At 47.9% G+C, this 21,852-nt stretch overlaps 1 protein-coding gene across 1 annotated transcript; it reads right to left on the bottom strand.

The window, feature by feature from the left end:
• Window positions 1-18,582: 18,582 nt before the first annotated feature.
• SNTN (sentan, cilia apical structure protein) lies at window positions 18,583-21,364 on the bottom strand. The gene is made up of 4 exons (XM_009997011.1): window positions 21,255-21,364; window positions 20,617-20,651; window positions 19,649-19,788; window positions 18,583-18,751 (listed from the first exon to the last, which is right to left on the bottom strand). Exons 1-4 carry the CDS (start codon window positions 21,362-21,364, stop codon window positions 18,593-18,595), a joined length of 444 nt encoding a protein of 147 aa, XP_009995313.1. The 3' UTR covers window positions 18,583-18,592.
• Between the last annotated feature and the right edge of the window lie 488 nt (window positions 21,365-21,852).

The raw sequence follows: 21,852 nt of genomic DNA, 5'->3' as shown, positions 1-21,852 counted from the left end.
CCCAGCCCTGGCCCTGAAGTGAGTGTAACACTCCTCCCTGCAACGGCCAAGCAGATCTCCCACATGGCAGAGACAGCCAGGTCTGCAATTACCTTGATGGGGACTCCTCACCAGGCAGAGAGATTTGGAGAACAGCTGAAGAAGCAGTTTTCAACCAGGTGTTGAAGCTGGGAACAGCCAGTGCTGAAGCAGGGCTTCCTAAGCTGTGCTCTGGGCAAGGAGGCATCTTGCCTTGCAAAGGTTGGCAGGGGTGGAAGTGAGACACAGCCCTCCTGAGGAACAGCTGGACAAGGCATCAGTAAAATAACTGATTTTCTCTAGCTGCTTGCTTTCTTTTTAAAATAGGCTTCTAGTTTATCCTCAGAATTCTGAAAACAAATAATCTGGATGTCTCAGATTCTCTTGACTGGAAGCAGCAGGAATAACGTAACTTCTGAAAGAAGCTGCTGTCTTTCTCAAAATAAGCTTCCTTTGAACATTTGCAAGTTATCAGCATTGCAAGGATCCTGGCATTGAGTGAGACATTCTGCAGGAGCTGGGTGGGCATTTGCTGAACAAAGGTTTGTGCAACTCACACGAGTCAGTGGGAAGTTAGAAAGAGAAGTTCAGCCAGTGAAAGCCCCTCCAGGCATCGCTGAGTCCCAGGTGAGCACCATCCCTCATCCAAAAGGCAGGTGACCTTTATGCTGCCCCCTGGCATTCAGTCTCAGGCCTTTAGAATCGTTGCTCTTCCCATCTTCTCCACGTAAATCATCACACTTCCCCTTTTTATGATATTCTAATGAAGAAAACTGTGATAACAGTAACTAATTATGTCCATAACACATTTTGAAGCGCTCTCTTTGCCTGTCAACACTCAGAATCGGAGTCTAAACTTTGGCAAGGGTCCCAGAGCCAAAAAAGGGTCTGGAGCAAGATGCCACTAACCTCCTGTCATTAATCTTAGATAGAGAAGTTCCTATGAACAGCTTCGTTTGCCATCAGTCTCCAGATCCTTGTACAGCTTCTCTCATGCAGCTCAGATCCGCTCTTCTAATCGCTCGCCCTCAAACATACAGTCACTGTCACTTTACTATCCCATTTCCCTGAACAAATGACACCCAGTTGGAAGGATTGAGTATTAGGATGCACTACAAGCAGTATTTCACCTTTTAGGAGACACTGAACTACATCAGGCCTTTAAAAAACAACTCGGTGCAATTGAAAAGCTTCCCCAAACATATACAAACCCATCGGGTTTTGTCATCTCGGTGCTTCAGCTGTGACATCTTCCTCCCAGCTCATGGAGCTGCTCAGAGAAACCATGGGCTGGGGAGCCTTTCTTCTTCTGGTTAGAAGGGAGAGCTTCCCAGAGCTCCAGAAGTCAAGGCTTAGGGATTTCCGAGGTTGGGGGAATAGAATTGTGTTTTAGCATCATGAGACAGAAAAGCTCTGCAGCCCTTCCAATAGGCTGAGGAAAAAAAAAACCCAACCAAGCACATCTACATTTCACAAGTTCCAGCAATTAGCAGAGACTCTCCCATCTGCTTTGTTGGGACACCACCAGAGAGGTGGTAGCCAATAAACCTGATGGGACACACCTTGAGCTATTGTCATCACCAACAAGGCTCCTCCATCTCCAGTTCCTCCACCAACAACACGCCCTGCCTGGAGCTGTAACTCCAGCCTCCCCTCACCCCAAACTGGGATATTTGTCCCCTTCTTCCCCCACCATAAAGCACTATTGCCAGGTGGAGCCCTGCAGGCATCTCTGATTGCCTCCACAGGGGCTTTTTATATTTCAAATGATGGAAAACAGACTCCTGACTGTCAAGTAGGGGGGTTCAGGTCCCCCTATAGCAACTTTGGCCAATGTGTTTAGACTATTTTCCTCCTGATTTAATTCCTGATAATGTAACATACCAGGTTTCATATTGCAAACAGAGATGGGAACCATTTGAATGCCCCAGCCCTGGGCTGTACCTGCAGTGCCAAAGGAAACCCATCACCTTGACAAATAATGGGTGAAACTGCAGGTGTCTGGCTGGTAGGAGCTGACTCTTGAGTTACAGCTTTTTTGCAGTAAATTGATTATGCAGATTCATGCAGGCTACAGAATGTGTGCTGTGCACAAGAGGTGGCATAAATACATATTGCAGTGCCAACAGCTTGTTTTGTTTCAAAGCCTGACAGGTTACAACTGATATTGAAGAGAACAGTGATGAGCAGCCACTTTGCAAGTCCTCCCTGTAAAGGGCAATTGTACCTGACAGTGGCACTGGTGGGATAAATCTCCTTGGTTTTCAGCTGAATTGTCCTAAAAGGGACCTGGGCAGCTCTGAAATGCTGTTTCAGATGATATTTAGTCATGTGCTTTGTGCTCCCCCTGAGCTCCCTGCAATTATAGGTGAGCTGCCAGTCATTTCTTTTGGATGAACTCACAGCATGTCTGTGCAGTGCAGGAGGGTCCTACTACTTGCCATTTAGAAAGCAAAACATATTTAAAGGATTAGATAATGAGCCTGTTAATGGTGCTAATTTCACTTATACTAGGAGGGTTAAAAACCACACAGCTATTGCCAAGCCCATGGGTACAATTCAGTGCCTGAGAAGGTGAATGTGAACCAGATCCCAGCAAAAAGCAGTGGCTGGGTTGACCAGGGCACCCCAGGCAGGTGCTGCAGGTGTTCCACACTCACAAGGAGTGAAACCCTGTGCTCCTGTGACACACCGTGCACCATGAAGAGCTGCAAACTCAGTCCCCAAACAGCCTGGTTGGATTTCAGGGCTGTCACAGCCAAACCATCAGCACTGTGCATGGACTGGGCTAACCCAGGCATCTCAACCAGCTAGTTACACCACGTGCTGTTCTGGGTGGGCACAGGGTGATCCCTGCCCATGGGCTGCAGCATTTGCACATCAAGTGGAGACACCACTGGGATGCAAGACTGACCAACCCAAGTGAAAAATTCCTACCCAGCACAATAATGAGCAGCTATTTCTTTTTGATGCTACTTTGCACAAACAATCAGCTCTCACAGGAGCTTTTTAATTTCACTTACACCATTCCAAAGAGAAAATAAAACGTTGAACAGCAGCCCCTTGCCCCCACTGCAGCTGCAAACAAAGCAGGCTACACCTCTGCTCAAGGAGTTTACAGCAGCAATGATGGTGCTGGGCTTGCCCAGGGAAGACAGGAGGTTTGAAGGTTAAAACGTGGCTGGGCTCACAGGAGGCAGTTTGTTGGCATGGTCAGGAGGCTACAAAGGTCAATCTGTTACTACACAACACACCTCAAAGGGTTTCACCTTCTGTTCACCTTCCAATTTCACCTTCTAATCACCTTTTAAAGAACAAGAACAGGAATGAGGAGGTGGAGCATTTCCCAGGGTAATTTTGCAGTAAAATGCAGGTAACTCCTGTGGTGATGTTGGGGGGGGAGGGTTGGTTAGTGGCTCCAGTGGAATGGAAAAAGTGAAGGAAAAAGTAAAAGAAATAACCCAAGGTGTAACTGAAATGCATTTTATAACTAAAGCTAAAGAAAAAAAATGTCAGAACACTTTTATGTCCCAGCCAGAAATTATCATCTTACTTCTAGTGCTCTCTGCTGCTTTCTGAGGAGCTAGAAATTTGCAGAATGAAATAACTGTGGGAATTAATGGAAAAGAACATTTATTTTTTTTCTGAAGTAAAAAAAAAAAAAAAAAATAAAAAAGCAACACATTTCTGGGAGTTTTAGCCATACAATGGGATGCAACCCAGCATCTGCTTCTTTGGCAAACTAAAGCCTCACATGTGTTTCGGGGCCTCAACAGCTTTATTCATTATTAAGGATTATTCAGATGCCAAGGAAAGACTGGCATTTAAAAATTTCCATGAGTTTCAACACATGCCCCCTTATTCAAAATTTACACCAGAAATATGGCACCCACCATCCTCTTCCCCTCAAAATATTTCTCTTGTTCATCAGCACATGGTTTAGATCAAAACCAGAAGGCAGGAACAATCCCAGTCTGATGGATACACATCCAGAAGTGATGAGTTGTTGATCATTTAGATAAAAAAACCCAACAAACCCACACCCCCTCAAAAATGGTTTGTAAATGAACTGCTTGTTGAGAAGGAGATTTAATTTGCAACTCATGACCTGGTGGCATCAGCTCCACATGGATTGCTGCTGCCACCTCCCTGAGGGATGTCACTTCTCCTTGAGACCACAGGGCTGCTGCAAGGATCCTGCTCTGTGGCAGGAGCCAAGGAGGGCACATGCTGGGGGGTTCCCCCAGCTTTCTGCACACGAGTGAGACAACAGATGGAAAGATGAACAAAGCATAGAGGAAAATCAGACTGGCCTTTGCCTTTGGTGACATACAAAATATGGGCATTTTTGAACAGAGATGCCTTCAAGCTCTTCCATCACACCTGAAGGAAGGCTCAGTTCCTCTGTATGCAGCCCTTGGCTGCCCATGGGGTTTCACTGGGCAGGCACAGAGGGGTTTTACCCAACCACCAGCCCTGTGCCTGGCAGAACTGGCAAGACAGCAGCACTGTCCAGCAGGAAACCTGGCCGAAAACCCAGCAGAGTGGAAGGTGTAACACTTCCCAAGATAAGCAGCTGAGCTTCATGAAAGCCAGAACTCTCAGAACAGGCAATGAGACACACTCCATGAGCAAAGCCCAGGGCTAACACCTTCCACACCGGGTCCCAGCAGGTCCCATGTGCCACAACCCCACCTCAAGAAACCTAAGAGAGGTAATTTAAAACCATATATATGAATATTTTAATGCATGTAAATGTCTGTTTCATTATCCTTTCAGGATAATCCAGTTAACTGATAACCTCCACCCCTCCCTGGAGGTCTTCAAGGACAGGATGGATGGGGCTTTGAGCAACCTGAGCTAGTGGGAAGTGTTCCTGCTCATGCAGGGGGGTTGGAACTGGATGATCTTTAAGGTCCCTTCCAACCCAGCCCATTCTATGATTCTATCAATCTGTGCTGATATAAAACCTGTCCTGTGGCTGCAGCAAGCACCTAGACATGAGCAGAATCAAGGCAGACAAGGGGATGTCTGCAGAACTTCAAGCTGCCCCCCAGATGCCTGTATCTGTAACTCCAAATGCTTGCACACACAGACCCAGCTCAGATTTCCCTGTAGAAACAGCTAATTTGGGAACAAATGCAGTGCTCGTGGCCAGGTTCCCACACTCCTTGCCACAGCCAGCTGTGGTGTGTCTCAGGAATCTATCAAGTGGCCACAGCTCCCAGCTCATCAAATCCAGCCAACTTGCCTTGTCTGTGCTTTAATGAGCTCCTCTGTGTGCTGGTGCAGCAGCTTGAGAGCTGAGTGAGGTGTCTCTGGCAGAGCCCAGAAGAAACCCTCCCCAGCCACCCTTTCTGGGAGTCAGAGCCCAAGCACACACCTGTGTCAGGCTCTGGGTTAGCTCACCTCCCCCACCTGTAGGCAGGGGCAATCTTCTCCCCCTGGACACATGCAGATGTGTTTCCCTCTGCTTAAAAGGATGCTACTTGCATCCCTCCCCCCCAGGATGTACCCTTCCCCAGGATGTACCCTTCCCCAGGATGTACCCTTTCCCAGGTGACACCACCCACTGAGCATGGCACCTTCCCTCTTGCACTGGGGCAGGCACAGGAGCTCATATTCAGAGGCTTTCATGGATACCCTAAATATCTTTCCCTTACTATATATGGAACCAAAATGATTGCCCATCTGGAGCAGAACCATCTGGAGCACAGCTCCTTCAGCAGACAGAGCAGAAGGCTGCATTTCAACCCTGCAGACAGCACTGCCAAACACAGACCCAGAGGCAGAAGGAAGGTGTCCATGCCTTGAAGGCTCCAGAAGTTCTCTGTGCCTATGACCACCCATTGACTTTGCTTACCCATTTTTTACACCAAGGTGGGTTTATGCAGGGAGGGCTCCTTTGCTCAGCATCACCAGGGTACTCCCAGACACACTTGGGACAGTTCCTGCACTTATTGCAATGCCCACAGAAGCTGCAGGACACACCAGGGGTGCCAGGTGTTTGAGACCCTCAAGTAAAAATGTCCTATTGCAAATCCTGTCCCAAAGTAACTCTAATTTTAGCCTGGAGAGCCTGAGACCCTATAAACCAAGACATGATGCCTACAGTTACAGGGCACTTTCTGCATTTTCTAGTAAATGTCTTTTCAAAGAGCTGTTTAAAGATACAACACTGCAAAGCCTGGGTTATTCATGTTTATATTAGGAATCATTTACCCTTCAGAAGATGCTGTATTAGAGATACAAGGGAAAAAAAAAAATTCATCTCTAAGGTGGGAGTAGAGCCTGTTGTGCATTAGGCACAGATTTCTGCAGTGATTTGTCTGGGTAAAGGTTATTTAATTTAGTGAGATACGTTACACTCAAGTGTTTAAATTAGAAACCTGCTCTGAGCTGAAGATCTTTGATTAGACAAAGAGGAGAACAGTAATCACTTGGAGCACTGCACACAAGGGGCAAGGAGCCACTCAGAATCCCTAATTTGTAGCTTATTTATGCACTGCAAAGCCCACACACCTTAATGGTTTAGATATTCTGCTTCACACCAACTGACTAAGTGCTCCCTGTGTGAGCAGCCAGCCACTGGCAGCCAGGTCATTTGTCTTTCAAAATAGCAACAGAGCGATCTTGTTCTCTCTGGTTGGAGGTTTCTCTCCAGGCACAGGCATCTCAAAGGGGCTCCATTTCAATATGCAGCATTTGAGAGCTTTGCTGTGGGCAGGTTCAAGCAGACAGCAAAGTTGTAAAGTTGCTTCTCAACATGCAAACCATGATCCTTATTGTGGAAACACCAACATGGGACTGTGCACAGTGACCACAGGAAACTGCTTCTGGATACTTTCCTGTATCCTAGGAGCAGACTTATATCTATACAGGTTATACATGGAAACTGAACTAACAAACTACCTGTTTAAAAACATCAGGAGCAAGGTAACATCTCATCCCAGGCACTTCAACCCAGCCTCTTGTAAGGCCAGGAACAGGAGCATGGGGCTTCCTGACTTGTCTTCAAACCCAGTTCTTTCCCTGGGGTTGAAGCTGGGAGCTTCTTTCCTCAAGCTCCAGCACCAGGCAGTCAGAGCTGCTGGCTGCAGGACTCACAGCAGGGAGGATGCACTTCTTGGCCAGCCAGTGCAGGAGGATCATGGCACACAGCAGGTTACAGAACGGCCTTCACCCTCCACATCATTAAAATAAACAAACCCTGCCTGGAAGGGAACAGTGTCACTACTCAAGGACTGATAACACACCGGCTAAAAGCAGATTAGAAAAAAAAAAACAAAACACAACTTAATTGGAGCAAAGTATCTGTGTCTGTCACCTCTGGCCTAACGTTGACTCTGTGGTAGAGCCAGGGATGGTCTGAGAATTTTTAGCTAGATTTTTAATAAAATGCACAGCAAACCCTGTACTGCACTGAGCTAGAGGCACAGAAAAACATCCCCACAATCCCCTTGGGAATGGAAGACCCTTGGAGGGAGCCAGGGACCAGCCTTAAGCTGTACCTGCTGGTAGGACTCAGTTCCCTGCCCTTGGGAGCACGTTCCCACCAGCCTGCTCCTGTCTCACCAGGGGGAGGGAGATACTCTCACACAGTCCTATTAGAAGGAGAAGAGAAATGAAAAGCCTAAAGCACCTTCCTCAGAGGCAAGCACAGATACTGCTGTTATCTTTATGGCAGTTTTTGGTGGCATCAGCATGCACCAAGCTCAGCAGAGCAGCTGAAATCTGTTGTGTCTGAGATCAGCAGAGAGATCTTTGCCTGCTGTCTTGGCTGGTACATTAGCATGACTTACACCAATTCATCACATGGAGAGCCCTGCAGTGAAGCAGAGACAACTTGGTGGGAAAAAAAAGCTTGCTAAATATTCCATGCACTTTTGTTTTCAATACTGGCCACCAGTGCCAGCACTGCAGGGACACGATGGGGTCCCTGGACCAGGGGTCAGGCAGGAAAGCTCCCTTAGCACAATGACCACAAAGACCCAGGAGCTGGGCTTGTGTGTCCTGAGGTGTTTGGAAGGAGAGGGCTCAGTCAGTGGCTTCAGGAGACGTGTTGCTACACTAAATGCAGGATGTTTGTCCCACATGGGAGGGGTGGGGCAGTTGTGCAGCTTGCACCATTAATGCAGGCACCCGTGGGCAGAGCACTGGGAGCTGGGATTTGGCTGGGCTGACACATTCAGGGAGGGTATGACATGTTGTGCTACACATCTTGGGGTGTGAGTAACCCCAGTCACCCCAGTACAAGCACTGCTCACCACCAGTCTGTGGTGGGACAGATTTAGGGTTGTGCCCCTCCTTGAAAACAGGTTCACACGGAGCATCACCAGGAGCTGTTATTGTAAATAGAAACCCCTTGTGTTTTGAGGGGTTTTTTTTGTATCTAGACATTCTCCCCAGTCCCAACCTTCCTTATATCCCAAATGAACCAGTAGCTAACGAGTAATTGAGAAATCTGATTGAGGAGCAATGCCTCAGAGCTCACAGGACACAGGACCTGGCATTTGGCTCCCACCACACGTCCCTGGGAAAGGGGGTCCCTGGAGAAAGAGCCAAGGACTTTGCTGTGCTCATCAGCTTCAGCAAGATGCAGTGACAACCCAGCAGTGTGTGGCAGACAAAGTGGCAAACCAGCCAGTCTGCAATCAGTGTGGCCCCCCCCTCCTCCTGGGCCATCTCCCTGTGAACTCCTGGGCTACATTGATGTGAAGCAGCTTCTGACCAATCAGGTCAAAAACCCAAACCCACATGAAATATTTGGCACATTTTGGATGCTGGTTGGCATGGAAAGAGAGAAGAGAGATATTAAGCTATGAGAAAGTTAAAAAAGCTGTTTTGTTTTTCTGTTTTTAAGATGTTCAGCCACAGATGCTGGTTTGGGACAGAAGACCCCACCTGACCAGCAGACCAGAGGAGCAGTGACCAGCAGAGTGATTGCCTACTCCATAGGCATTTTAATGCCCAAGGGCTTTTGACAAAGCCCCTCTCCAAGGCACTTAGAGCTGCTAAGGATGTCACAAGATGAGAGGGAGAATCCTTTAATGCATTAATAACTAGAGGGATTAAAGAACCCTCAAAACTCTCAAGGGTGGGAATAAGCCCCAGTTTTTCCACAGAGGAGGGAGGGAGCCAGGGGGCTGTACTGCTCACTGTAATTGCAAGGAGCCTGGAAAGTCATTTGGCAGCAAGATAAAGTTTGGAGGTGAGATGTTTCAAGATAGTGGAAAACTGGAGGAAATTTAATATGTGTCCATACACAGAGGTATTTTATACATAGCAAAGATATTAATTGCTATACACTATGTATCTATATTATAGCTTGTGAATATATAAGCCAAAATGTACTATAAATGTTTGGAATGTATTTTAGATATATACATACACACACAAGCACTAAAAGCCACCCCCTGTGCCACATCCTCCCCTTGGGTGTCAGGCTCCAGCCCCTCTCACAGGGAGGCCATGAGATACCAAATGCCACACAACAACAGGCAGGGCTCTGGGGGAGGGACAACAACAGCAGAAACATCTCAGCAGCAAGTGAAATGCATCCCCTCAGAGCAAACTCAAGTGCCAAACCCTGAGCCTGGGCTCCACTACAGCCCCAGCAGCCAAACCCCGCTGCTCTCCCTGGGGAAGCACACACAGCCAGGCTGCATCACCCAGTTTCCATCCCAGGGAGACAGGCAGACAACCAGGACAACTGCTCACCCCAGAGAGCCACTCAAACAGCTTCCAGAAGGTCCCAGAAGGGCAGCATGTGTTTTTATGAGTCATTACAGGGACCTGAGATGCTGCAAGCAGCTGGTATCATGGAGGTTAAAAGCATAAGACTTCCAGTTCATTTGTTTATTAGCTAATAATTCAGTCTCTCACCTATTATTTTAACAAACTGATTGGATACTTCAATGGATGGTCAAGTACCCATTGCCCCCTGGTAGTTTGTAGTAGCCCTCAGGATGCACACATCTAGCCAAGAATCATGTTATGAAAGAATTATCTTCAGCAAAACACCCCCAGGTGACCACACAACCAGCTCACAGGGCTTCCAGCTCAAGAGGAGAGACCTGCCTTTCCCAAGCCCTTTGTGCTTACAGAAAGCAAAGGAAACAAGGCCAGACTGGACCTTCCTAAAGCCACCAGGATGCAGGTTTGGTGCCCAGGACAGCTTCACCACTGAGTTAGTTCAAGGTCAACACCCACCACTCCCAACTGATATCAGCATTTCTTTTCTTGTGCAATCACTTGTTTATAATCAATCTATAATGCAAGGAGACATTTTCCATACCTGTGATGCCATGCAGAGCAGCCCTCCCATCTGCTTAGGCTAGGAAATCCAGCACCATGAACTCTTCCCCCAAGGGCTCTGCAGAAGAGGAGCATTTTCCCTTTATCATAATTTCTGAGCTGATTTGAAACTCTCAGCAGCTGAGAACTTCCAGTTAAATGCCTAATGGTGATAAACATCTCTGGAGAACACCTGAGCCAAAGGATTCCCTTTTGAAGGCTCTGGCTAGAACAGCTCTGGGGCTCAGCAGGCATGTCTGGAGCAAGGTTACCTCCCAGGGAAGTTCAAAGCCAATTTCCTTAGATTTTTCCCACCATTTTAGATGAAGGCTCCAGAGACACCTTACAGGAGTCTTCCAGTACCTGAATGGGCTACAGGAAAGCTGGGGAGACACTTGGAATAATAGGGTGAGGGATAATGGTTTCAAACTGAAAGAGGGTAAATTTAGGTTAGATACTAGGAAGAGGTTCTTCAGAGTGAGGGTGGTGAGACACTGGCACAGGTTGCCCAGGGAAGCTGTGGAATGCCTCATGTCCAGAAACATTCAAGGGCAGGCTGGATGGGGCTCTGAGCAACTGGGCTAGTGGAAGGTGTCCCTGCCCATGGCAGAGGGATTGGACTAGATGATCTTTAAAGTCCCTTCCAACCCAAACCACTCTGTGATTCTACAAGTGCATCCAACATCATAAGAAAAAGTCACTTCAGATTTCAGATTCCAGACCCAGCCTTGAGCTTCCTGTGAGGCCAAAGCTCCCTTTCCTCCTACACCAGCAATCTGTGGATTTACTCCCACAGAAGGGGTGAATCCCCCAGCCTGTGCATCAAGCAACATGGACCAGCCTCCTCCAGCAGGTCTTTGACATGCTGCTCTCCTGCCCTGGGCTGTTGGCCATGTCACCAACACCCCAGACCTCAAACCCTCAGCCCCAATTTGCCCCCACATGCTGCCCAGGGGACAGGGCAGCACTATTAGTCCTCAGCCAGTGCTCAGCACCCTGAGCTTGACATGTCCTGAGCTTTGAGGGATGAATTCAGATGCCTGTCCTTCCTGCTAACCCAGCTGTGCTACAGGGACAGCTCCCTCTTCTAAAAGGGGTAAAAATTCTGCTGTTCTTCTGCAGCCTGGAGGGTTATCATAAATACTTGAGAAGAATTAAATGTTGTTCTCTTATTTGATATGCTTACCCACTCCTTCCCTCACATACACTTGAGCACTCCCAGTATTGCTTCACCTCAGGCTGCATTCAGCAGGTTTTAGGTGCTCATTAATTAACGCCTAATTTGCGTGGGCCTCTGCTTACAATTCTTATGCAAATTGATCTCAAATCATGCTCAGTTTTCAGCTGAGCTCTAAAAAGCCAAAAAAAAAGAAAAGAGAAATTGAGTACATGTGCAGGTAATAAAGCTTTTCTCTTCCATGGACGCTTTGCAATAACCTCAGGTCATGTGTACAACAAGCATAAATCTAGAGAAGTGGTAAAGAGGGTGGTAAAGGTTGAGTCTTGCAGAACATGCAAGTTAAGAGCTGCTGTTGAAAATAAACTACTGATAAACACTCACTGACATGCTGGTTGTTAATGTCATGTTTTTCTATAAACTTTTCTTCCTCTAGCAATATGGTAATTTTTTACCAGAGGAGAAAAAAGCCAAGAGCTTTTCCCTATAATTTAATCATTGTGCATGTTGCCCAGTATTAACACAGCAATTAACAAAGCCACATCTTAGTGTGATCAGTTTTTAATTTGTGCTCTTTATTGCAGTTTGTTTTAGCTGCCTAATTAAAGTTTGTCAGGGAAGTAATCAGTCTTATTTCCGTAGTGAGATCAGTTTAATAAGAAGGTAATTTTGCAATTTGTTTTCATTAATTAATTAGGCAAAGCCCTATAGAATCCACATAGTTGGGTAGAAACCCAGGGAAGTTGTGGCACCAGCCACAGTGTCCAAGGAAAAGGGATGTTGAGCTGTTGTTGTTCTGTGCCTGATGTGGGTTTTGCCCCTGCCAGCTTTAGGGAAGCAAGTTGTCATGTAGTGCTTCACCTGGATGTCTCTACTAGTGCATGTTGTCTCCAAACACATCCCAAAGGAGCATCCTGTGGGGATGGAGGCAGAACAATTAGATCCACCAGTGGATGTGAGAAAACATTTGTACACAGGGTTCCTCCAACAGCCCCAGTGTCTAAATAAACCAAGCTCATACTCCTGGTAAAAAGATCCAAGGAGGTGGTGGGAGGGCTCTCTGGGCCACTGTTGGAGGACAAGGAAAGGTCTCAGGGTTGGGTTGTAGATCTTTTTACCTGTCCAGACTGTAGGACTACTTGGATCATTTCCAGTACTAGCCAGCTTTGGTCTTCAAACTCCAGCAGAGACCTGGCACACATCAATTCATCCAGAGCTCCCCTGGCTTTAGCAGCTTTGCCAGGGAGCTCGGATTTCACTTTGCAACACTGACTAATCCTTAACAAGCCCTGCAGGAATCACACACAAGTAAGGCAAGACTTTCACCCAAGATCATTTTACTGTGATGCTTGCTCTTTGCTCCAGTGATGCTAGTGTGCCTGGAGGCCAACCAGCTGCTGCAAGGGTGGAAGAGCTCCTGGTATCCTGGGTGTAATGTATTGATCATCTCAGGATGATCGAGCAGAGGCTTGATTTCACCCACTGATGAACCTCTGCATCCGTTTGGGCTGCCTGTTTTACTGGAGGGTGAGAAACACATCCACTTGAGAAGCTGCTTCCCTCCACCTGAGAGCTCCTGGCCTCTCACTGACTCAGGAGCTTGTGCTGTGCCTTGTGTTTCTCTAGACATCAAGATCCAGCAGAAAGCAACTGAGAAAGCTGGGAGATGACAGGGGGAATAAAATGGACAGGAAATCTCAAGTGCAGGTTGGTCCCTCAGCTCCAAGGGCTGCTCTGGGTGTGGTGAAGGTGCCCCCTTCACTTGCAAGGGGCTGCAGCTCCTGCTGCCATCACATGAGGAACCATCACCTGGGGGGTGGCTTGGGCTGGGGGTCCCTGACTGCCCAGAGGCCCTCAGTGCTCCAGGCCCTGTTGGAGACTCACTGCCTCTTTGGCAAACCATTACACCCTCATTTGCTATAAATTCCAATTTGCCTTTTGGCCCAGAGGAACCAGCCATCACCTGTGACCCTCTGAGCAGGAGATCCTTGCCAAGTTGGCCTTTTGGGGACCTTTGAATGGGAGGAATGGTGAGTGAGGCCCTATACCAGGTATGCACAACCAGTTTCTGCTACAGAGACCCAGTGCTGGGTTTGGGCTGACCCCTTGGGTTCCATTACGTTCAGTTTGAGGGATCAGGGTTTCTCCTCCTCTATCCATTCCAGATGCTTGGACTGACTCTCCTTATGGAGCACAAACTCACTCCTACAGCAAGAATGAAAAGAAGATACATCCCGTGGCTCTGAATCTGTCTAATGGCTGCTTTGTGCAGCTGGGGATCAGAGAGACAGCTGATGTGTCCGGCTGCAGGACATCACCTTCCGTTTACCTTTGCTGAAGGAGGACTCAGGACTGGGGCTATAAACACTTGAGGGGTGCATGGACAGCAGATGAACAGGGCAAATTGAGAAGACACAGCTTCAGTGGAAACCTTGTAAACCACTGTCTGCAGTAAAAGTCACTGCAGGAATTAAAAGCTGTCAGTTCAGAAAGCCATAAAACCCACTATCACTTCTTTATCTGGCTTCCATGACTGAGCTTGAAACAAAGAGGTTTTCTTTTCTCCAGGAGCAGCTTCACAGTGCTCCTTTGTGGCTCACATGGAGCCACACTTTGGAGAGAACACAATTCTGGGACAAAGCTTTTCATCTCCTCTGTAGTGAGCTCCTGATGGGATGCACCAAGTAGCATCTTTCTGAGTCATTCCAACACTCATGAAGAAGGTTTTCCTTCCATGTAGCCACAATTTAACTTCTGCCTTGGAGGACTGTGATGCAAATATCCATCTCTCTCTGCAAAGTGACCTGCTGCAAGGACCTCTTGAGTAGACATAGCCAGCAGCTGCTGAGCAGTTTTCATGGGCCACAACACATGGAAGCACTGAGGTGGGGGTGTGCATCAGACACATACTTGCAGAGGCAAGAGGACTGGGCTAGGGATCAGTTTAGAAATTGGACATCCAAAAATCCATGTGTCCTGATGGGATGCACCTATGGTGCTGAGGGAGCTGGTGGAAGTCATTGCTAGGACACTCTCCATCATCTTTGGTAAGTCTTGAGGAACAGGAGAGGTGCCTGAGGACAAGAGGAAGGCAAATGTCACTTCAGTCTTCAAAAAAGGTAAGGAGGAGGACCCAGGTAGCTACAGACTGGTCAGACCCACCTCCATCCCTGGAAAGGTGACAGAACAACTTTGTGTCTTCAGTTCTGTGTCTAGGCATATCAAGGATAAGAGGGTCATTAGGAGGAGTCAACATGGTTAGTAGGTTAAGGGAGGTTCTCCTCCCCCTCTCTTCTACCCTGGTGAGGCCACATCTGGAATATTGTGTCCAGTTCTGGGGCCCTCAGTCCAGGAAGGACAGGGAACTGCTTGATTCTGTGATTCTGTGAACACTTGGAGGGAGGAGGAAACAGGCAAAATGTCTCTTCAGATTTCAAAGTTTCCTCAGTGCCCCAGACAGGAGGTCTTACTGAAGGTGCAATACCAGTGGGACAGCTGGGGAACATACTTCTCTTTCCTGAAGGATTTCTGCAGAACTGCCCACATGTGTGTACATCTGGCCCTGGGCTCCTGGCAGGAAGCTTGACATGCAAAACTTGGCTGTGCCTCAGCCCTGAAAGTCACCAGGCTGGATGCAAGGGCTTCCCTGCAATCTGGGAGAGCACTTAGAGATTACACTAAAGCTGGATTTATAAAACCTTCCAAGTCCAGCAGGCCAGAGAGTTGGGGCCAGATAGGGAGAAGGAAGTCATGAGGAGAGACTGTAGGTGTGCTAATTGAAGTGCGAGCATGAACCTGCCTTCCTGAGCTGATATTTGGAAATGGAAGTTGAAGATCTGAGGCTGAAGCTCCCCCTGAATCCATTTTCCTCTCTGGCAGTCATTTGAAAGGTCAAGTAACTGCAGAACTGACTCAGGCTTTTCTGAACAGAACTTTAAACTTGGATCCGAAGCCTGCAAAGTCTGCCAGGGCAGCTGCTCACACCTGGGCAGTGAAGCTGCACAAATCCCAACCCCAGGCCCACAGAGGTCAGGTTTTGAGTAGCTGCTCTTCAGGCTGCCTTCACTTCCAGGTGCTGTGAGATATTCCCACTTGCTGAGGCAGAGGAGCCTGCAGATCCCACTGACCTGGCTGCTCAGCTCCACACACTGCTCTGGGCTCTGCCTGGCCCTGGGAAATCAATGAGCAGCTCCCGTCGCTTCCAGCAGGAGCAAGCTAGGACAAAACAAAGCAGGACAGGACTTTTACAGCAAGCTTTTAGGCAGCTCCCCAAGGATGCAGCCAGACATGCTGTCTACACCAGATGAGCTGCAAAGCTGGTAGCTGAGAGCGCTCAGGGCAGCCACAAATAGTCAGAGCTAATAAAAGAGCATCTTGCACAGCTGAGCTGCAAACTTCTGCCTGCTGTTAATTATAAGAAGATGCTGGGGCTATTCCAAATGCATCCTTCTGCTTTTGCATCAGGCAGGACTTCCAAGAACTGCTGCAGGTGATGCCTTGCACATCCCATTCACTTTGTTCAGAAGCTCTTGCAGAAACCATCACGGTGCCTCCAGGGGAGCCACAGTCTCTTGTGCAAGAAGCCCAGTGTCAGCTGGCACCCACTGCCAGCTCTGCTCCTTGTGCTGAGCAAGGCACTGGAGTTTCCCTGTACTCCCAATTCCTTCCCTACCCTTTGATTATCTTTGCTGTTGAGTTGTTCAGGAATTACTTCTTTAGATTTTCCCTGTGCTGAGCACAAGGGGCTTTTGCTGGAATCCAGGGACTGGGGATGTTAGCACACAACACACTCTGCTACAATAAAAAGGGTTTGCAGACCATGATATGGCAGAGTGAATTGATCTGATAACAGGCTCTTAAGTCATTAATTCAAGTCATGCAAGATTAAGACACATTTCAGCAATAACAGAAACTGTGTTAGGGCCTTAGCGATTTCAAGGAACTATTTCTTATTTGGCTTGTCAATATTGTTCCTTTTGGCTTTTTGTTGTACCAGGGATAGCAGGAAATCCATGCTTTCAAGGTCACCAGGGGCTTCCAAACAAGCTTTTCAGGGCTGTGCTGTGTTTTCTTTACTTTAGTAATGGGAAAAGCCTTCTAGGGACTCTCTTCATCTTTCTACCCTAGAGAAGGAGGACCAGCTGATTTTTTAAGCTTTCACAGATCTTCTACCTGGCCAAAAACCAAGGGGATGGGTGATGAGACTGAGCAACACGAGGGACACATTATCAATATGAAGCTGGTTTCCCTGCTTGGATGAGGCTACCAGATGAAGTCCTCACTGTGATCTGGGTTGCTTGGACAAACTGTGCCTTCTCAGAGGACACAAGCCCAGAAGGCATGGTCTCCAAGAAAGGTTTGCCCTCCTCATCCATCCCTGTGCTCCCATTCCTGATCCCTGGAAGATCTGATGAGGCACCCCATGGGGGCAGCGTCCTTGAAGCACCAGGCCACTGGTCCCTTAGTGGGAGGTACAGGAGGGACACCTCCATGAGCAAGCAAATAGAAACTGCTGCCTGATGGTTCTGTCACTTCTTGCTGCAGGTTGGACTCTGCCTGTTCTTGCAGCCACTGTCAGAGCAAGGGACTTGGCTAACACATCTTCTGTAGGAAGACCATTTGTGAATATTTATCCTCCAGGCCAGGCCAGGTCCCAGCCGAGGGTCAAACCCCACGGAGCAGCACCTCACTTGCTGAGCTTCTTTCCAAAACCCACCACATGCATTTGCATTTCTTCTTTCAGCTCCCTCCTGTATCACACAGACCTTCCCTCTCCCAACCTCCTCCTGCAGCTTGGCTTTGCTTTGCATCAAAATCCATTGCAAATCATCCGCACAGCCTCTGGAAACACTAAGAGCCTTTTTATGTCAAGGAGTTGAATCTTGTTTCTCAGCTGGCATTCATTTCCCCCTTTTAACACCAAAGGTTTTGATATCTTCAAGTATAAAAAAATTATGCACCAAAGTTAAATCATTCTTGTCTTCTTTCCAGCAAGGGAGAAGAGAAAATGGAAGGGGTTGCAATGTTTTGCTGGCTCGCTGGTCTTAACTGTCTTGGTAGAGGCTTGTTAAATTTGTACAGAGGATATTTGGTTCCTGGGCTGGGAAGGTAAATTTTGTACCCCAAAGGGATGTCACAGTGATGTAAATCTTGACTCTGAGCCAGGACCTTGCAGGTAGGAATCCAAACAAGGATCAGGATGACAAGCACTCAGTACTGAGGCTCTGGCCCTAACCAAGCCCATGGTTGGTAGCCAGTATCACTCAGCTCCAACACAAACACTACACTGGCCACCCTTTTCCCCCCAGCATTCCTAGGCTGGCCCAAAGCTTAGCTTATCTGCTTTCTCCTCTTCACAGTTGCATGAAACAACAGCCTCAGCTGACCAACCTGCTTCACCAAGTCACCCCTTTGGTGACAGAAAGCACAGCACTGCCAAGACACGCTGCAAACGCTGGGCTTGAAATGCCTCCTGCAGTGATCACTCAATGAAGTGGCCAGCTGGAGGAGGAAATAAAAAGAAACAAATGCTCCTTTCAGATGAGGTAATGGTGGGTTGGAAACCACACAGACCAAAGTCAGTGTTTACCAAAGGCTGCAACACATTCTGTGGTTGTGGCCGAGCGTGAAACCCATCACTGGTATCACCCTGCTCAGGGCTGAAGCACCCTGGGGTGCCCCTGGCACCTGTGTTGCTGCCCTGAAGGGAGATGAGGAAACTGCTGCAAGCATGCAGCCCCCCCACCCCCCTGCAACAGTGTGGGAGAGGATGGAGAGGGCTGGGAGAGCACGGGCTGCCTTCCCCAGCACGGAGCTGGGCTGGGGCTGCACCAGTCTGCTAACTGGTGTTAGCCTTGGGACATGCTGAGAGCTGGTCCAGGCTGTACCCTCCTGAAGCAGATACACGACAGACACCAGGCCCTGAGCACCAACATTTCTCTCCATGGACTGGTCCTGCACAGGAGTAAGTTCAGCCAGGTTTTATTTCATGCAAAGGGGAACAGCACAGGGTACCCAGGCACTCGCTGTTATCCCTGGGTGTGGTTCACTCCTGTTTTCCTTATAGAGTGCCAAGTCATTTTCTTTCTTTCAAAGCACTGATCATTTTGTAGCTTTCACATTTTTGATCTCCTGCAGCAGGTCAGACATCAGGGTGAGACTAACTAACAAGACCATGAAATCTTCAAAATCAATTTTGTTCTCCAACTCCTCATCCAGGGCAGAAATTATTTCCTGGTATTTTGGTTTGTTTTCTTGGCCCTATGGAGAATTTTAAATTAAAGGAAAAAAAAAAAAAAAAAGAGAAAAGATTAAGCATGAAGTTCCTTCTTTATTGCATCATAAGAAGGGCACTTATGTAAAAGTTAACATAGTTTTTTATCTTCCCATTTAGGTTGTTATGCCCACATGTATACTAGTTTTTCTTGTTATCATAAAAACTCCAACAGAAACATTAGAACAAAAGAAAAGAAAACAAAACAAGCAAAAGAACAACCAGTCCCCAAAATTTCCACCTGAATCCAGAACACCTCTGTTAAAAAATACCCAGCCATGGCTGAAAATCTGGCAGAGATGAATGTAGCTGGTTACTGCTGGAGAAAGATCTGCAGGATGTTTGCAGCCACAGGTGCCAATTCATCTGTTTCACACCATCCTCAGCTGCCAGCAACATCTGGGTGGGCGACTGGTGGAGAGGTGCTTTCTGCTCCCCTTCTCCCAGTGCCCCCAGTGCGTGCAGCTCTGCAGCACTGGGCTGGCTCTCCTGCTACTGGGTCAGTGCTCTGGCAAATTACCAAATACAATGTGTGTTTTTTTTCTCTTTATAAATGCAGTCTCTTGTCATCATCTGAGGGTTTTGGTTCTTGTTTGTTTGCTTTTGCAGTTGCCCTATTTTCTTTAAAAAAAAAATGCAGGTAAGAATGTCAGGAATGATTTATTACTGTCCCCCCTCCTTTAGCCCTATGTTAGACACAGGCTCCACACAAAGCAACTCCTTCATTGAAGATGTTTGCATCAGATCCCTGAAAGTCTCCCATGGGATTATCCCATGGGCTGATGCCTGTCCAGCTGCAGGACAGATCCAGAGGTGTTGCTCCTGCACAAAAAGGACCCAGCCAATGCCAGCCCAGTGTCACCCACTCACCCAAACCCCCTCACCTGTATGAAACCCCCAAACTGGGTTTGCAGCAGCCCTTTGGTTTCAGCTTTGCTGAGCTTGCCCTCGGGGTCAGCAGAGTTGTTATACACCAAAGCCACGGTAGCAAAAGCTTTTTCAAGGTCTGAGCCTTTGCCTAGAGCTAAGCAGGGGGGAAAAATGTTATCAGCCTATCAGAAAAAGTGGCTTTTGAGGTATAATTGAAAAGAATCTGTCAGAACCATCCTGAGTGGGTGGAAATCTGTGTAGTTTCATTAAAGTTAATGAAACTGAAACTGTTTATACCCACAGAGGACCTGGCCCAGATTTTATTTGGAGTGGGCCAGCAACATGCCTCACATCCCATGGAAGCACACCCCAAAAGGGAGCTTTCCACTTGAACTGGGGCATGCAGCAGTGGCAGCACAAGGTGATATGTGAGACCCATTTGCTCTGCTCCCACCCTGGGCAGCCAGCAAAGAGCCACGCCATGAGTACAGGACACACTGCCCATCTTTGGGATGCATTTGGATTCCCAGGATTGTTTCTCAGGGCAGACCTGGCCCATCTGGGAAGCCTGAACAGAAATGCCCACGTCTGAGCATCAGCACTGCACTTCAGCATTCCAGTATACTTTGGAATTTGGCTGGAATATTTGGCTGGATTCATCCCACCCACTCCTCAGCTGCTGCCCGAAGCCTGCATACTCACAGTCCTCAGTTACCACCAGGTACCACAGATGGTTTGGGTTGTGATTTTTAAGGGCCAGGCAAGCAGAGGAGGGGATGAGGCTCAAAGCAGGAACACATTGTACAGGGACCTTCTTGTCTTGCACTGGCCAAGTGTCCCCCATGTGGGGGGAGAAGATGGGCTGTCCTCCACACCAAGGTTCTGCACAGTCCCTGCACCTCTGCTAAGTCACCAGGAGCTGGACTTGGGCTGTGCCCTTGGAAGACCTGAACCCCCAGGGGCAATGAACAGGTCCCCTTACCTTTTATTGATGCCAGCTGCTTGGCTATAGAGATGCTGGTAGTGAGAGAGAAGAGAAGCACAGTTATCACCTGGTGAATTGTGGGTGTATATATATTTTTCCATGAGAGGCCTTGCTCATTTCTGTCTCATTTAATCCCTCAAGAGCTCAGGCCTTCCCAAGGGAGGCTTTCCTTCACAGCAGGAAAGAAAAATGTTTTTTACAAGCAGCACAAAACATCCCACAGCTCCTAATTTTTCACCTAAGCAAGTAGCCTGAAGTTGTTGTGAAATGTGCTTGTTAAGTAATTTCGAGGGGGGCATTGCAGCCTGCAATCATTTCTTCAGAAGGTGAAAGAGCTCCAGGAAGGTTCTCAGTTTTAAGCCCATCCCCAGAGAAGCACAGAGCAGTCTGCCTTCCCCCACTCACCAGTGCTCCCAGTTTGGAGCAGGCACAGCTTTATTTCCAGAAGGTCTCACACCTGCAAAAAACTTTCCATTCCAAGTGAAAGGCTGCTTGCCTTTCCTGAAGTCCTGAAAACTGATTACAGAGCAGCCAACCCACAGCAGAGGAGATTGCTTGTGACAGAGAGAAATACATCCAGATAATGAATCTCAAGACAAATGGCAGAACACCAGAGATGCAAAGGGATGACTTACTGCTTGGGCATGCCTGCTGCAGCTGAAGGGTTGGTTTTGGTGGAAGCAGGAGCTGGCTGATTGACCGAGTACTGCTTGGTGCTGGGAACGCTTGCTCTGCAGCCGCACATTTTGCAGCCAGGGTGTTTGTGATCTCTAAGCAACTCTAATAGCAAACAGGTGATTTAAGCTCTGCCCTGTGGAAGCTGCCTGCTGGCAGCCATGCCCTATCAATAATGTAAATGCTACCTGGTGATCACAGAGCCAGCTAAATACTTCTGTCTAAAGCAACCTCTGTAAGGCAGCACTGCTGGGTTAGCAAGTAGTGTGGCTTTTATTTTATGTGAGAATTTGATAGAAACAAACCAAACTAATGGAGCCTGGAGCCTCTTAGATCTGTGGGGATGTACCTTTGCATCAGGAATAACTAAGACACTGAACCCATTCAGCTATACACATTATAAGGGGAAACTTCTCTGGCAGGGGCTGTGACTTGCCCCAGGCTATGCAGCGAGTCCTTCCTACAGACAAGAGGCAGAACCCAAGCATTTCCCAACTCCTAACCCAGCATTTCTCCTCAGTGAGCACACTCCTGCTGTAGCATTTCTTCCCCTGGTGC

This window comes from Chaetura pelagica, unplaced genomic scaffold, assembly GCF_000747805.2.
Source record: "Chaetura pelagica isolate M959 unplaced genomic scaffold, ChaPel_1.0 scaffold364, whole genome shotgun sequence".
Classification (NCBI taxonomy): domain Eukaryota; kingdom Metazoa; phylum Chordata; class Aves; order Apodiformes; family Apodidae; genus Chaetura; species Chaetura pelagica.
The sequence above is the reverse complement of the archived record's forward strand: the minus strand, read 5'-3'. Positions and strand labels throughout refer to the sequence as shown.